Raw genomic sequence first — 17,653 nt, 5'->3', positions numbered from 1 at the left:
TACTAAATTAAATGCACTCATATTTAAATATCAATTTGATATGTTTATTTCATTTAATAAGGGTACAATGTTTTAGCAATTTGCCCAACCTGTTATTAGTTTGCCCATAAGGGTTTTCAAACTAAATATTTTCTCTCAATCCCTAACTTTTGCCTAAGTTGTTGTTGGATGTAGCAGCCTAGCGGGATAAAGCACACTCTCACTTAAACATAATATTTCTTCAACCTATCCAGGTTGATTGGTTCAGTGAATTCATTGCCTTCCACATACATAGCTTGATAGCTCCTTTTGAGAGGATCTTTTTGACTAAGTATGGACCTTCCCAGTTAGGTCGAAATTTTCCTCTTGGGTCAAATGGAATTGGTCTCGATTGCTTCAACACCAAATCGCCTGTTTTTATTTTGCTTATTTTGACCTTCTTGTTGAAAGTTCTGGCAATTCGCCTTTGGTACATGTGGTTATTGAACATTGCTCGCGTTCTTTTCTCGTCCAATGCAGCCAATTGTTCATATCTTGCTCTAGCCCATTCGTATTCTGGGACTTGAGCCTCCAACACCATCCTAAGTGATTGTAATTCAACCTCAACAGGCAAGACAGCCTCCATTCCATATACTAAGGAGTATGGGGTTGCACCAGTTGACGTTCTTGCTGTTCTTCTGTACCCGTGTAAGGCGTATGGTAATTTCTTTGACCAATCTCTGTATGTCTCCACCATTTTAGCGAGAATCTTTTTAACATTTTTATTCGCCGCTTCCACTACTCCATTAGCCTGAGGCCTATACGGTGAAGACTTATGGTGCTCGATCCCATTTTCACGCAATAGTTGTTTCACTTCAGCTTGGAATTGTACTCCATTGTCGCTCACAATATGGTGTGGAATCCCATATCTACATATTAAGTGAGTTTCAATGAATTCAGCCATTTGTTTTGCCCCCAATGTCTTGTAGGATTCAGTTTCCACCCATCTTGTAAAGTAATCTATGGCAACCACGATGAATTCGTGACCATTTGATGCGGTCGGGTGAATTTTTACAATAATATCGATTCCCCAAGCAGAGAAGGGCCATGGCGAAGTAAGACTATGCAATTCTGATGGCGGAATATGGCTTAGATCCCCATGAATTTGACAGTTATGGCACCTTCGAACGAAATGGATGCAATCGGCTTCCATCGTCAACCAAAAATATCCTTATCGCATGATTTTACGAGATAATTCCTTACCGTTCAAATGAGGTCCACAAACACCCGAATGAACTTCCTCCATAAGTTGTTTAGCTTTTTCTTCATCTATGCACAACAGGTGTAAGTCATGATGACGTTTATATAGTTTTCCATGTAATAAGAAAAATTGTTGAGCCAATTTCTGAATCAAATTTCTATCCTTTGTGGTAGCATCTACTGGATAATGTTTATCTTGCATGAACCTCAAAATATCATGAAACCAAGGCTTTTCATCTTGCGTGATGTCTAATATTCGTGCAGCTTGAAAGCATGGAACCTTACTCCTTACCATTACTAGTGGCTTGACAAACAATCTTCCAGGATCGTCCCATACTGAAGCTAATCCAGCTAAAGCATCAGCTATCTGGTTTTCTTCCGTAGGGATATATTTGAATTCAGCTACATCAAAATGTGTCTTGAGAACTTCAATATATTGGAGATAGGGTTTTAATTTTTCTTCTTTTATTTCCCACTCCTTTCTCACTTGTTTTATTACTAGACTGGAATCTCCAAAAATTTCTCCATGTTTGATTCCAATTGATATCAATGATTCCAATCCAAAAATACAAGCTTCGTATTCAAACATGTTGTTGGTGGCCCAAAATAGCCTTTTGGATAATGGCATCCATTCACCTTCTGGGGAAACCAAAAGGACGCCAATACCAGCTCCACTTTTATTTGCAGCACCATCGAAGTACATTTTCCACTTTCCAATATCTATTAGTCTAATGTCTTCATCTCGGAAGGAAAAGTCAATTACTTCACTATCATCTACTGGATTTTGCGCTAGGAAGTCAGCCACAGCTCTCCCCTTAATTACCTTCTTGGGTATGTATTGTATATCAAATTCCGATAGTAGAAGTAACCACCTCCCAAGCTTTCCTATCAGGGATGGAGTTCAGTATAAATATCGCATTGGATCAATTTTTGACACCACATCAATTTGGTAATTCATAAAATAGTGTCTTAATTTTTTAGTGAGCCACGCCATTGCCAGACACATTTTATCCATCATTGTATATCTCTATTCATTTTCACTTAGTTTTTTTACTGAGATAGTATACGGCATGCTCCACATATCCCACGTCTTCTTGTGCTAGCATAGCTCCCATTGCTTGATCCTCTATAGAAAGATACAACATCAAAGGTTTTCGTGATTTGGGAGGCTTTAGGATCGGAGGATTAGACAAATAGTCTTTGATCTTGTCGAATGCTTCTTGACACTGTTTTGTCCATATCATTGGCTGATTCTTTCTTAAAAATTTGAAAATTGGACCACACACGGTTGTTAATTTGGCTATAAATCTGCTGATATATTGCAATCTTCCTAGAAATCCTCTAACCTCAGTTTCCGTCTTTGGGGCCGACATTTCTTTTATAGCTTTTTCTTTATCGGGATCAATCTTTATTCCTCTTTGGCTCACCACATATCCCAATAATTTACAAGATCCCACACCAAAAATACACTTTTTGAGATTTAGTCTAAGGTTGTATTTGATAACCCTATCTAAAAACTTTTCAAGGGCTTCAAAGTATTCCTCTTCAGACTTTGCTTTTACTACCATATCATCGACATAAATCTCCACTTCTTTATGCATCATATCATGAAATAGAGTCATCACAGCCCGTTGGTCAGTGGCTCCTGTATTCTTTAATCCAAACGGCATAACTTTGTAGCAAAATGTTCCCCATTCAGTAATGAATGATGTCTTGGCTTTATGGATTTGGGCAGTTAGTATTTGATTGTAACCTGAAAAACCATCACAGCAAGCGTACCACAACATTTCTGCAGCTGAATCAACCAGAACATCAATGTGAGGCAATGGAAAATCATCCTTTGGAGAGGCTTTATTGAGGTCCCTATAATCCACACACATCCTAACTTTTCCATTCTTTTTAGGTACCAGAACAATATTGGCTAGCCACTCTGGATAATCGATCACTTCAAGAAAACCTTCTTTTATTTGTTTTTCTACTTCATTTTTAACTTTTTGTGCCCACTCTGGTTTCATACGCCTAAGCTTTTGTTTGACTGGTTTAACATGGTCATGTGTTGGAATGTAATATTGAGCAATATCTCGATCTATTCCTGGCATATCTTCATAAGTCCATGCAAAAGCTATTTCTTTTTCTTTTAAAATTCTCTCATGTCTCTCTCTAAATTCAGGAGTGCAATTGCCACCTAAGAGTATTTCCCTAGGATTTTCAATTGTACCCAAATTAAATGAAATGTGTTCCATAGAATTGATATGAAATATGCTATGAAAATAATCTAATGCGCAAATGCTTCCATCAGGAAAAACATCAAACAAATAAACGAAGTCTGCGTTTATTGCATTAAACTTGGAAAGGAATACATCATTGTCATCCATTACATCAGAAAGAAAAACATCATCCTCTAAATCAAGAGGCTTGAACTTATTCATAATGCAGTCCTCCATGGAGATGGTCCCAACTTCATCTTGGATCTCGAGAGCATGGTCTAGACCAATTAACATCTGGTTAATATTCCACTTTTTCTTGGTGCAAACATCCTTGACCGCATCGTTGAAGATTTCCCATCCGGGACACTCCTTTCGCGGTATCATGTTTGCATAATTTTTTCCAGTTCCTTCTTTCACGAATATGCCTTTCTCAGTTTGCATCGCACTTTTGTGAGCATTTCTTTGGTCATAACCGAGTTCATCCTTAGTGTTTTGTCCTCAAAAATCAGGAATTGTGGGAATGCCTTGCTGATTCTTGCATAATCCAAGGCCAGGGAAGAATTTCATATTCTTCATCATCATGGCAACTTGTGGGTCCATATAGTCTTCATATATCCCACCAACCAAATTAAAACCAGTGATTGGAGGGATTTCTGCTCCTAAATCCACTTTCAAGCATACTGTTTCTTCCTCAGCCGAGATGGTAATAACTTCATCATTAAATGGAAATTTAATTTTCTAATGAAGGGTGGAAGGAATCCCTCCCAGAGCATGAAACCATGGTCGCCCAAGCAATAATGCGTAGCTGATTGGTATATCCACCACCATAAACTCCACTACAGATTAAATGGGTCTTACTTTAATGACTATCTTGAAGGTTCCTTCTACTTGTCTCCTAGACTCATCATATCCCCTTATGATTAACTCCATTTCTGTAAGTCATCTTTGGTCATTCCCAACTTTGGTAGTACTTTCAATGGACATACATTTAATGCTGAACCATCATCCACCATGACTCTAGGAACGATTCTCCCTTTTGTTTCCACTTGAATGTGCAAAGCTCGAGTGTGATTTCTACCTTCAGATGTAAGGTCTTTATCAGAAAAGGTTACATCTTTGCTTTCTTTTACTAAGTGGACCATGTCTTGCAGAGTAGAGTTGACATCTATCTTCATACATGCAAGTGCTTCGAACATTGCATCTCTTTGAGTCTTAGACGCGACCAACAAATCCCATACAGTAGCATTTGCTTTAGTGTGTCTTAGTTGTCTCAACACTTAATCTTCCTCAGACTCTTTTGTTGTACCTCCCGCAAGCTCTTTTTCTTTGCCTTTTTCTTCGTTATAGAAGCGGCCACTACGAGTGATTGGTTTCACAGTTTCAGTCCATAAATCTTCAATTTGTTCCAAACATTCAAATTATGGTGATATATTTTCACACTCATTTTCTAACGTTTCCCAAAAATCAGAAGGTACAAGATATCCAGAATCAGGTGTTTCTCTAACCATGTTAACAACTAGATTTTGATCATCTTTCATAATTTGAAAAGATGGCTTCTTTCCATGTTGGTCCTTGTTTGGAGAGCACCACCTCCTTTTAAAAGCCTCATATGCTTCATCCTGACCAATTACGGACATCGGAAGGGGTTTATATGGTGTGACTCTAATGGAGATTAAGATGGTCTTCTCGTTCGTGACATCAGTTGAGAGCATATAAATGCCCGGCACAGCCTGATGATTTCCATTATTGTTATTTTGGTGGTTGGGCAAAGGATTGTGTCTAGTTGAAGGTCTGTTTGGGTCATCGGGGTTAGGAATCTTGCCAGAATCGATGAGATCCTGTAAGGCGTCTCGAAGCTTGTAACAGGTGTTTGTGTCATGTCCGATTTGTTGGTGGTACAAACATTTCAAGTTTGGATTGAAACTTGGTGACACTTTGGGTGGTAAAGGTTTCAGGTCTAAGGGTTTAATGAGATTTCTCTTTTTAAGATCCTCAAAGAATTTTGACATGGGAAGCTTAAAGTTAGAGTACCTTCGAGATGGATTGTTTAGTGCTTTTACATCGGAAAATTTTGGATGAGGTGTTTGGATTTGAGGTAATTTTGGTACCCTTTCTATTATTATTATTGAAGCCCCCATATACCTTATTTCTTTCCTTTATTACCTTTTCAGCCTGAAGTGCAGAATCTCAAAGGTCCCTAAATTTTTTAAAGGGAAAACATGCTATCTCTTTCTTGATAGCAGGTAACGATCCGTTTATCATAAGGTGGATTTGATCTTTTTCACCAATTTGATTTTTGAGCTGGGAGGCTTTTTGTAACTATCTTCTGAAATGATCCATGAATGATTCATCAGCCTTTTGGGTTGTTGCTTGCAAATCCATTAAAGTAACCTCGATGGAGGAGGTATAATCATACCTCTTCACAAATTGAGCTATCATTTCTCTCCAATCGCTTCTCACAGCCCGACTCAGTCCTTAATACCATTCCAAAACTGGTCCTTCTATAGACAGAGAAAATAAACTCCATATGGTATCTTCATCAGCACTTGTAGTATCCATATGAGTTTTGAAATATTTGAGATGGCTAATGCAGCAACCGACCCCATTATATTTTTTTTATGTCGGATACTTGAATTTTGCCGGTAATGAACTCGGAGGGACTAAGCTTAGATCATCAAGGTCAAAAGCTTCTTTCTTTTTGCCTACCATATGAGTCTTCAATTTTTCAAGCTCCTTCGTGATCTTTTCTATCTCAGGATTGGCTTGGACTGGATTAACGACTACTTCAACAGGTCGTTTTTCTCCAAATATTTGTTCCCAAACTTCTCCTTTGTCAGCCATGACATCTTGGTTCATTGTTTTAGAAGGATTTGAATTAGCTGCCAGAGATGATTCAACAGTTACAGTGGAAGGTTCGACATGAGCTTTTCCCTTTATTAGCCTTAAAGCCTATAAAATTGGAGCTAACTTAGCTTCAAGGGTATTCTCAATTATCTTTTCCAGTTCTTCCCTTAACATAGGTTCAGTTTCATGGCTAAGATATGATTGTACTCCTTGCGATTGTGGATTTTGAGCCATTTGTGCTTGTTTGACTGGCGTTTCGAAATTGATTTCAATGAGTTCAGATAATCTGTCTAGACGCTTTCCGTGTCTAGACCAAGCAACTCATTTTGGTGACTGTTTGCTTCTTTTATACTGAGTAGTGTGAGGCAACTTTGGGGGCGCAATGATGGTTCCTAAATAAATATGATGCATGATTAGAACATTGCAATGACGTGCTCATTATACTAGATGCATGAATAGGATACTGAACATAAATGGGTGATATGCCAAATATGATATGCCAATGCATGAGGTGCATGATGTATCGACTTTGGCATTCCGAAACAATCATACAAAAGAATGTCTATACTCAGTTCGGTTAGCACTTATGTTCCCCTTTTATCCTTACCATAAAAGGACATAAGGATAAGACTCTAAAGGAAAGTGTCTAGTTATTCCTATGTGAATTTAGGGCATAAAAAGGTTAACTCGTATATATTCAAATAGCAAACGATGGATATTTTTAAAATTATTTCCAATTTCCCCAGTGGAGTCGCCACTGTGATGACCGCATGCGTTTTTAAGGTCGCATTTTCATTTTTAATGCAGGCTCACACGATTTTGGCGAATTTCGTATAATACAAATGAATTGTGAAAAATAAACATGGAGTCGCCACCCGGGGTTAACCGGGAAGGAAAAGACGGTTAAAGCATTATAACCATCTTCACTTCTTCGGAGATTCGGGTTCGGAAATACTATTTTATTCAATCCATCATTTGCTTACTGATATTTACGAGTTAACTTTTTGATTTCTAATTCTAAGACAAAGGGGTCTCAAAACCAATATACCCTCACTGCTAATCGTATCCGAATTTAACAGGAGTTAGTTTTGAGTGAAAACTTTCGCGCAGAGGTCCGGGCTTCCCTCGAAGATGACGGTACTCATTTTCGTCTATCCTAAAACAGGGTGAATAGATCATCCGTTCCATTTTTTGAGTGTGTGTAACTAGTGAAGTTAAAAATTAATAAATAAACTAAATTAAACTAAATCCATAAATAAAAGTACACATAATGTATTACGAATCTAATTGCAAAAATAAAATAAATTATAACTTTACTGCTAAAACAAAATTAAATGAAAAAAGGACTATATTTGAGCATATATAAATAAACGCAAAAATATATTAAACATGGAACTAAAAGTAACGTCAATTATAATACGAATCCGTATTATAAATGACAGATAAAAAAAATATGAAAAAAAAATTCTAGATTTAAATCTGTATAAAAATAGATTTAAAATTAAATTAAATACAGAAAAAATAAAAATAAATTATAATATGAATCCGTATTATAAGTGTGAGATAAAATAAAGTTATAAGAAGTCAGAATGGAACCCAGATATAAATTAATGCAAAAATATACTGAACACTGAAATAAAATTACCCTCAATTATAATACAAATCCATATTATAAATGAGATGAAATAAATTATAATTTTTATTGAAATAAAATAAAGTTTAAAAAGGCGAGACTTGGATCTGGGTCCCCAGATGCCTACGTATCCGGTGTGCCGGAATCAAAGTCGACGTACTTCGAATGAGAATTTTTATATAAAAAAAGCGAGTGTTTGAAAATTGGATTTGAGTCCCGGTTTGTGTGCCGAGATGCCTACGTACCCAGTGTACCGGGATCAAAACCCACGTAGTTCGTTTAAACTGTATTCTAGAAAAATGGAAATATTTTTGGAAAAGTGAGTTTACGTATCCGGTGTGTCGGAATCAAAACCCACGTAGTTCGTTTGAACTGTAAAACATAAATTTTTAGAAAAATGGATTTGAGTCTCGATTTGTGTTCCGAGATGCCTACGTATCCAGTGTGTCGGAATCAAAACCCACGTAATTCGTTTGAACTGTAAATGGATTAAACAGTTTGGTTTTTTTTTTTTTTACAAATAAAATTTAAAAGTTTATTAATTTTGATATCTTATCCAAGATACCGTTAAAATTATTTATTTATATTAAACGAAAAATGAAATCCGGAATCCTATATTTCGTTTTAATAATAATAATAATAATAATAATAATAATAATAATAATAATAAAAGCAAATGAAATTATAGATAAAAATCAATCATCTTGGCAAAGGAGGTTGGCCATTGATGGTGTTATGTGTTGAACGCATTTTTATTTACTGAGTCCACTTAATTAACTAATATATAAGCCAATTTATTAAAGTAAAAGAAAATCATGTTTTTTATTTAATTAGCAAGACACCGTATATGATAATAAAGCCAACAATTATAAAACAAACTGAAATGTGGTAATGAGCCCAACTAAGCCATTTTTCAAATTCACTTTCTCCTTCATCTCTTGACCTAGCCGACTCTGATATTTCCATTTTTGCCATCTCCTTCTCAATTCAATACCTTCACTCTGTTCTTATTATTATTATTTTTGTCTTAGCACCCACCACTTATTTAAATCTCTAATCTCTCTCCAATTTCAAGTTCAGGATTTTCTTTTAGCCAAATAAAGAGATTAAAAGAAAAAGATGGTAAGCCATGAACAACGAAGCATAAGAAATCTGTAATCTTTTGGTTTTATTTATTATTTTCTTCTATGCTTAATCTTTGATTCCTGGTTTATTTTATTAATTTAACTTTCAAGTTTGGACCGATCTAATCAAATCGAGGTGAGCAAATTTGATGGCAGCAATTGTGCCGTGGCTCAGTGATATCGATTAGATATGAGCAAGACCGTATGGACGAGCGACTAAAACATACAAGACGGGTTCGAGGCACTAGAAGCAGAATTGGGAAGATGGAGGTACAGAGAGGATGAGGTAAGTAGTTATGTCTTTTTTTTATCTTTACTCTGAACTGTGTTGTGATGCAATTATATTGAGTTTTAGTATCTTTTGAACTCTAATTCATTTTGCAGTTTGTCACGACCCATTTTCATGAATCGCGACCGGCGCTAGGTTATGGGTAATGTAGTACTGAAACCCGTAGCTAGCCTTCTTTAAACATACAATTCAATTATACCTGCAGAAAACCAATGCTCGGGGGCAACCGAGACTTCAGCCTAAATCTAGCAGTTATAATATTCATCAGTTAATATAACATGCTTATCCAATTCCGAGTCTAAAATAGATTTATCATAAACCCAAGTAAATGATATAACATGCCAAAGCAATAAAAACCAGTCGAACCAATCCGACAAAGATATAATAACAATAAAGACGTCTAGTTACTACTGCGGTCTAAGAATAAAACAATTTTACAGTTTTACTAAAATAAATGGAACCTCCGAGGAAAAGTAAATGCGGAGATCACCAGACTCTCTCAGATCATAACCCTGGGGAAAATTGGGAAATCAACGGGGTCAGATATACTGAGATGAGTTCATACCACTATTTACATTTATTAAGTAGAAAACCTTTAAAACGTTTAAAACATTTAATAACGATATTACGGATAATAGTTGGAACCCTAATCCACAATTCTAAATAATAAACATAATCCAACAGGTCTGGTCCCGAGAGCTGAGCTACACCGAGTTACCACTGACCACACTTATACCAGAGTCCCAAGAGCTAAGCTACACCGAGTTACTCTACTTGGTCCCGAGAGCTATACTCACACCGAGTTACAACATTACCCTAATTACCTTTCCCAGATCATTACCGGTGCGCACGCAGTCCTAATGATGCCCATTAGGTAGCATGTTCCAACTAGAAGCCACAGTATAAAAACAGTTTCGAAATATACGTACAATATATATATATTTAATATTAACATAACAATTTACTTAATAAAGCGGTAAATAGTAAGTACAAACTCACTGCTTGCTAATCCACGTGAAAAAAACCGGCAAGCAACTAATCATGGTTCGCCTCTGAAGCACGAACAGTAGACGAGTCTAGACAAATAAAATAATTATTAAAACAGACCCTAACTCTAGAGAGTACTAGACACCACATAGGACTAGCACAAATAACAGGTCGTAATTAAATAATCCAAAGCAATACAAAATTACCCAAAAGGTAATAAGGTCCAATTAATACACGTCTATTGAGTTCTCGCTTAAAATCAAATTTATAAATATTATTTAGTAATCTTTAAATAATAAATGATTTTCCAAATAGTGGGTTAGCCGAGTTATCATTAACTACCAAGCTAACCTCACTTGTCGGGTGACCCAAGTCTAACCCGACTCAAAACGTTTATTAAATATAAACCCGAGTCTATATTTATAAAATAATTCCATAAAATAATAAACCATTTTAAAAGCGGAACTCAATAACTTCAAATTCAAATAACCCGAGTTACACCCCAAAATCTAACCATTTTAAGTTTATAAAAGTTTAGGGACTAAATTACAATTTAGCCAATTAGGGACTAAACTGTACTTTTGCCAATTAGGGACTAAATTGTATATTAGCCAATTTGATATCCAAAATCAATTTAATTGCTTTTGTTTATAATTAAAAACAAAATATAAAGTTACTAACCAAAACTTAATTAAATAAGTTTTTTTAAACCATTTAGGGGCTAAATTGTAATTTAGCCAATTTCGTGCCAAATTGAAATTCGAATTTAATATAATTACCTGAATAATTATATTGACTAAAATTGTAAAAATATCGTTTATAACATGTCAAATGTAATTTATAATTAACTTTAAGTTATTAACAAAATAAAAGTAACTTAAAGGACTAATTAAATACAAACAAAAACAATTGGTGACCAAAGTGGCCCTTATGCCATCTTCTCCAAACTTAAGAAGAACATGATAATGCCGTCTATTTCAAATTGAAATAATTAAAAACCATAGCTAAAACTCATACAATTTCTTACCATCAAGTTAGACATAGAACACATCTCATGATTCTTACAACATAAGCTAACAAACCCATAATCAACGTTTCAAGAACAGAACCAAAAAGAACAATACAAAGAACAACACGGCGGCAACATATACAATTTGTTATATGAGAAATGACGATGGAAGCAATCTCAAACTGGAGACCAAATTATTCACAACCAATATACAAGAGATTGGTAATCATATATCAATCAAAACATGGCCAAAAGAGAGGAAGCATTCGGCAGTAACCCATGCCAAACAATAACAGTTAAAGCATCTCTAAAACAGAAACCTTACGGCGAATGAAAACGAGATCGATCACGTACCGTTCAACGAAAACGAGGTGGGGAATCTAAGGCACGCGAGTCTAGAACGTCGGGAAACAAACGGTTTCAATTTCGATCTAGAAACGAGAGAGAACGAACCAAATTACGTACTGCCGTTCAAAACGTTAAACTGAAATCAAAAGGAATAAGAAGCTTACCGGATCAGCAAGGTTTGAGGGGAGATTTCAGCAACAAATCTTAATGAAAATGAGTGTTAAAGGTGGCTAGGGTTTGCTTGTAGTGTGGAGAGTAAATTAGGTTAAAAGTTAGGTTTTTAAAGGCTTCGGAAATGAAAATAATGGAGCCCGAAGGTACCCCCTCCGTCGGTTTAAAGCTGGTCTCAAACGAGACCAGCAAAAAGCCTTGGTTCCCGTTCGAGAACCAAGTTCTCGAACGAGAACTGGGCTTTTCAACACAGGTCTCGTTCGAGACCTGTGTTGAACGAATGGCCCTTGGCCAAAATAACTTGGTTCTCGTTCGAGAATCTGGATTCTCGAACGAGAACTAAAGTTTTACGAACGGGAATTGGCTTGAGCCAATTCCCTTGGGCCGAACTTGTTGCTTTGGTTTATTTGGGCCCAAACACAACTAAACCAACCTCAATTCAACACGAAACGAACTACTAAATCTTAATTTAGCATCGAACATCACAGGAAGTTCGTCGGAAATTATTAAAAAATTTACAGGTTATTACATTCTCCCCAACTAATTAAAAATTTGTCCTCGAATTTAACACGATAAGCCATTCACATCAGAACAACACGTAACACAAGTAAAAATTCATAAAATCACAGAAAATCAAGATATTGCACCTCACAGAAAAAGAAAAGGATAGAGATTCCGCATATCCGACTCGGTCTCCCAAGTACACTCCTCTACAGAATGGTTGCGCCAGAGAACTTTGACCATCGGAATCTCCTTGTTCCGCAATTTACACACCTGCGTATCAACAATCTCAACTGGTTGTTCCTCATAGGACAGCTCCTGGTCAATCTCAACACTCTGAGGCACAATCACGTGCGAAGGATCAAAAATGCACTTTCTCAACATAGAAACGTGAAACACAGGATGTACTAACGACATGTCTGGCGGTAGAACCAGACGATAAGCCACAGCTCCAATCCTCTCCGAAATCTCATAAGGACCAACATACCTCGGTGCCAACTTTCCCTTGACACCAAAACGAACCACGCCTTTCATAGGCGAAACCCGAAGAAACACGAAATCACCAACATGAAACTTAATGTCTTTCCTCTTCGGATCAGCATAACTCTTATGCCGACTAAAAGCAGTCTCTAACCTCCGTTTGATCAACGGTACCTTCTCTGAGGTAATCTGAATAATCTCCGCTCCCGAGAGTTTATGCTCTCCGACCTCCTCCCAACAGATAGGAGATCTGCACTTGCGCCCGTACAAAGCCTCATACGGCGCCATCTCGATACTCGCGTGGTAATTGTTGTTATAAGAAAACTCAATCAACGGCAAATGAGTATCCCAGCTACCCTGAAAATCAAGAACACACATCCTGAGCATATCCTCCAACGTCTGAATAGTCCTCTCAGACTGACCGTCAGTCTGAGGATGAAAAGCTGTACTGAAATCCAATCGAGAACCCATGGATTCCTGTAACGCTTTCCAGAACCTCGAAGTAAACACAGAACCTCTGTCTGAAACAATAGAAACTGGTACACCATGCAAACTGACAATCCTGTCGATGTACAATTGAGCCAACCTCGAAGCGGTATACGAAACCTTAATCGGAAGGAAATGAGCTGACTTGGTCATACGGTCAACTATAACCCAAATGGAATCGTACCCCTGTCGAGTACGTGGTAAGCCAACCACAAAATCCATAGCAATCCGCTCCCGCTTCCACTCTGGAATAGGTAGTGGTTGCAAATAACCAAAAGGTCTCTGATGCTCCAGCTTCACCTGCTGGACGGTCAGACACTTAGAAACATACTCAGCGACATCCTTCTTCATCCCGCTCCACCAATAGGTACCCTTTAGATCATGGTACATCTTAGTAGAACCCGAATGAACACTATAAGCAGACTTGTGCGCTTCTTCCAGAATCTGGTCCCTCAAACCATCTGAGTCCGGAACACACAATCTCGAACCATGTCTCAGAACACCATCCACAAATGTAAACTCAGAATTCCCATCCTGCTGAACCTCCTCAATAATTTGTTTCAACTGTGGATCCTCAGCTTGTAAAGCTTTGATCCGATCAATCAAAACAGGTTGCACTTGTAACTGTGCTAACAAACAACCAGCCTGAGAAATCTGTAAACCATAGCCCGAAGCTATGAAACTGTGCCACTCTCTAACCATGGGTCTACGCCCAACCTCTGAAATATGAGTCAAACTGCCCGAAGACTTGCGACTCAACGCATCGGATACCACATTAGCCTTACCAGGATGGTACTGAATAGTACAGTCATAGTCTTTCAGTAACTCTAGCCACCTCCTCTGTCTCAAGTTCAATTCTCTCTGATCAAAGATATACTTCAAACTCTTATGATCAGTGGAAATCTCACAAGTAGCACCATACAAATAATGCCTCCAAATCTTCAGAGCAAAGACCACAGCTGCCAACTCTAAATCATTAGTAGGGTAATTCACCTCATGCTTCTTCAACTGTCTGGAAGCATAAGCAATCACCTGCCCATGTTGCATCAGAACGCAACCCAAACCAATCCGAGACGCATCACAATACACTGTGAAACCGTCAATGCCAGAAGGCAATGCCAAAACTGGAGCTGTAGTCAAAATCTCCTTGAGCTTCTCAAAGCTCGCCTCGCACTTGTCAGTCCACTCAAACTTGACACCCTTCTGTGTCAGTTTAGTCAAAGGTGCAGATATTCTGGAGAAATCTTGCACGAACCGACGATAGTAGCCAGCTAAACCCAGAAAACTTTTGATCTCGGTAACTGACCTTGGCCTTTGCCAATCCATGACCGCCTCAATCTTATTCGGATCAACCTTGATCCCATCTTTCGACACCATGTGTCCTAGAAAGGTAACCTGATCCAACCAGAACTCACATTTTGAGAACTTAGCATACAACCGATGCTCACGCAACGTCTGTAGTATAGTCCTCAAATGATAAGCATGCTCCTCCTCACTCCGAGAATAGATCAATATGTCATCAATGAAGACGATAACAAATTGATCCAAAAACGGCTTGAACACTCTGTTCATCATATCCATAAACGCTGCTGGTGCGTTCGTCAGACCAAAGGACATAACCAGAAACTCAAAATGTCCATAACGAGTCTGAAAAGCAGTCTTAGGCACATCTGCATCACGGATCCGTAGCTGATGATACCCAGACCTCAAATCAATCTTGGAAAAACACTTCGCACCCTGCAACTGGTCAAACAGATCATCGATGCGAGGAAGAGGATATCTGTTCTTGACAGTAGCCTTGTTCAACTGTCTGTAGTCGATACACAGTCGAAAGGAACCGTCTTCTTCTTCACAAACAGAACTGGAGCACCCCACGGAGAAGTACTCGGTCTGATGAACCCGCTATCCAAAAACTCTTGCAACTGGTCCTTCAACTCCTTCAGCTCTGCAGGAGCCATCCGATACGGCGGTATCGAAATCGGAGCTGTACCAGAAACCACATCAATGCAAAACTCAATATCACGATCAGGTGGTAATTCAGGCAATTCCTCTGGAAAGACATCAGTGAACTCATTCACTATCGGAACACTATGCATATCACCACTACTAGTCTCTAAATCACGAACCACAGCAAGAAAACCTTGGCAACCCTTGCCTAACATCCGCTTCGCCTTGATGGCGGAAATCAGATTCTTAGGTGTCTCTGCCTTTTCTCCCTGAAAGGAAAAAGGTAGATCACCTGGAATCCTGAACTCGACTGACTTCCCTCGACAGTCAATAGAAGCAAATTGGCGTGACAACCAGTCCATCCCCAAGATAACATCAAAAGAAAGAACGTCAAGTACAATCAAATCAGCACATAATTCTCTACCCTGAATAACCACTGGACAAGAAGGATAAACGACGTCCACTACTACACCTTCAGACATAGGTGTAGACACAGCTAGAGGTTCACTCAAAACAGATTGTGCCATACCCAATTTCCCAGCAAAACATGTAGATACAAACGAATGGGTTGCACCCGCATCAAATAACACTAAAGCATCTATAAAAGAAATCGGAATGGTACCTTGCACCACAGCATTTGATGCACGCGCATCTTGAGGAGTAAGTGCGAACACTCTGGCCTGACCCTGCGGCTGCTGCTGCGAACTCTGTCCAGTACCATAACCGTTGGAACCTCTACCGCCGTTACCACGGCCACCAAAACCTCTGCCACCAGAACCACGGCCCCGCTGGCCACCAAAAGATGCTGCAGGTTGAGAGTACCCTACAGACTGTGTAAACGCAGGTCTCTGCTGCTGATAAGATGAATGCGCCACACTGGAGTTAGACGTCTGCTGTCCAGATGTCGGACACTCCCTGGAGAAATGACCCGGCTGGCCACAAGTGAAACAACCTCCAGGAGCTAACTGGCACTGACCATAATGCCTACGTCTGCAATTCTGGCAGAACGGAATGTTCGATCCACCACTGTACCCGCGTCCTGAACCACGGTTGCTCCCACTGCTACTGGAACTGTACGGAGCACTCCTGGCACTATGCCTCCCTTTGTTGTGAGTCCGTCGACTCCCCCTGTTGGCCTGAGAAGAGCCACTGTAGAAATTCCCACTACTATGCTGTACTGGGGCCTGCTGCCCCCCACTAGGAAGATCACTCTTTCCCTTTTGATTCTGGAAAGGGTCAGAGATCGTTCAAAACTGAACCATCGAATTCTCCATCCGTCGCGCACTATCCACTAACCGGGCAAACTCCATGTTTGTCCCTATCTGCAAAGGGAGAAACTCCGAGCCTAAACCCCTAATATAACGGTCGTTCACTCGCTCTTGATCACCCTGTAGATCTGTAGCAAACCGCCCCAAACGTACAAACTCAGTAGTGTAGTCTGTCACTGATCTATCCCCCTTCTTCAAATTTAGCAGCTTTTCTCTGAAACTCTCAGTAACAGAGAAGGGTAGATAGTAACCTCTGAACCTGATCACAAAATCAACCCAAGACAAAGTATCCATAACTGGCCTGATGTTATCACGATACCAGTCCTTAGCTGGACCCTTCAGCGACATCTCCACAAGCATCACTGATTGACAATCAGAAGCTTGAATCCTCTGACTGTTGTACTCAAATTCCTCCAAAAAGTCAAGAGCATCCCTAGTACTATCAAAAGAAGTCGGATTCAACTTCAAGTAGATCATCACCAACTCTCTGTCTGTTGGAATATGACCGACACCAGCAAGTCCACCAATACCAGCTACAACACCAGCCTGAGGTTGCTGTTGCTGCGCTAGCTGACCCAGTACAGTACACTGATTCTGCAGAAGAGCCTGGTTGTTCTGCATCTCGACAATCCCAGCCAAGAAGGTAGTGAAGTCGAACGCTTGCATGTTTGGTGCATGCTGCACCTCTGGTGCCTGCTGCACATTCGGTGCCTGAACACCTGCTGCACCACGTCCTCTAGCTCCACCTCTACAAGCACCAGCTCCTCTGCCTCTACCAGCACCTCTACCTCTGCCAGCACCTCCACCTCGACCACGTCCAGCATTAGCCTGAACTGGTGGTACGTTCTGATCGACTTCCATGGAAATCGCATCATCAGCCACAGCTTCTTGCTCTGCCGCAGCACGAGCACGAGTACGAACAACGTTGTCCATATCCTAAGATTGAACAATAACAATTTAAATAACAGATATTTCATACCCAAGTATGAACAAAACAAGCAACATATAGGATTTCCCAAGAAATCAACAGCAATAAAATGTTCACCCAAGTGAAATAAAATTAACATTTAACAACATCAAATCAACATACAATGACTGACTCGACGCAATCCTATTGGTGTAGGCAAAATGTTTTAAAATC

At 39.0% G+C, this 17,653-nt stretch overlaps 1 protein-coding gene across 1 annotated transcript; it reads right to left on the bottom strand.

Moving 5' to 3' along the window:
- Positions 1-1,189: 1,189 nt before the first annotated feature.
- LOC126672502 (uncharacterized) lies at positions 1,190-3,866 on the bottom strand. Its single transcript, XM_050366452.1, has 2 exons — positions 2,273-3,866; positions 1,190-2,103 (listed from the first exon to the last, which is right to left on the bottom strand). The coding sequence occupies exons 1-2, from the start codon at positions 3,864-3,866 to the stop codon at positions 1,190-1,192; spliced, it is 2,508 nt and encodes an 835-aa protein (XP_050222409.1).
- Positions 3,867-17,653: the final 13,787 nt, after the last annotated feature.

This window comes from Mercurialis annua, linkage group LG3 (genome assembly GCF_937616625.2).
Source record: "Mercurialis annua linkage group LG3, ddMerAnnu1.2, whole genome shotgun sequence".
In the NCBI taxonomy this organism is placed as follows: Eukaryota; Viridiplantae; Streptophyta; class Magnoliopsida; order Malpighiales; family Euphorbiaceae; genus Mercurialis; species Mercurialis annua.
This window is presented reverse-complemented; position numbering and strand designations above follow the sequence as displayed.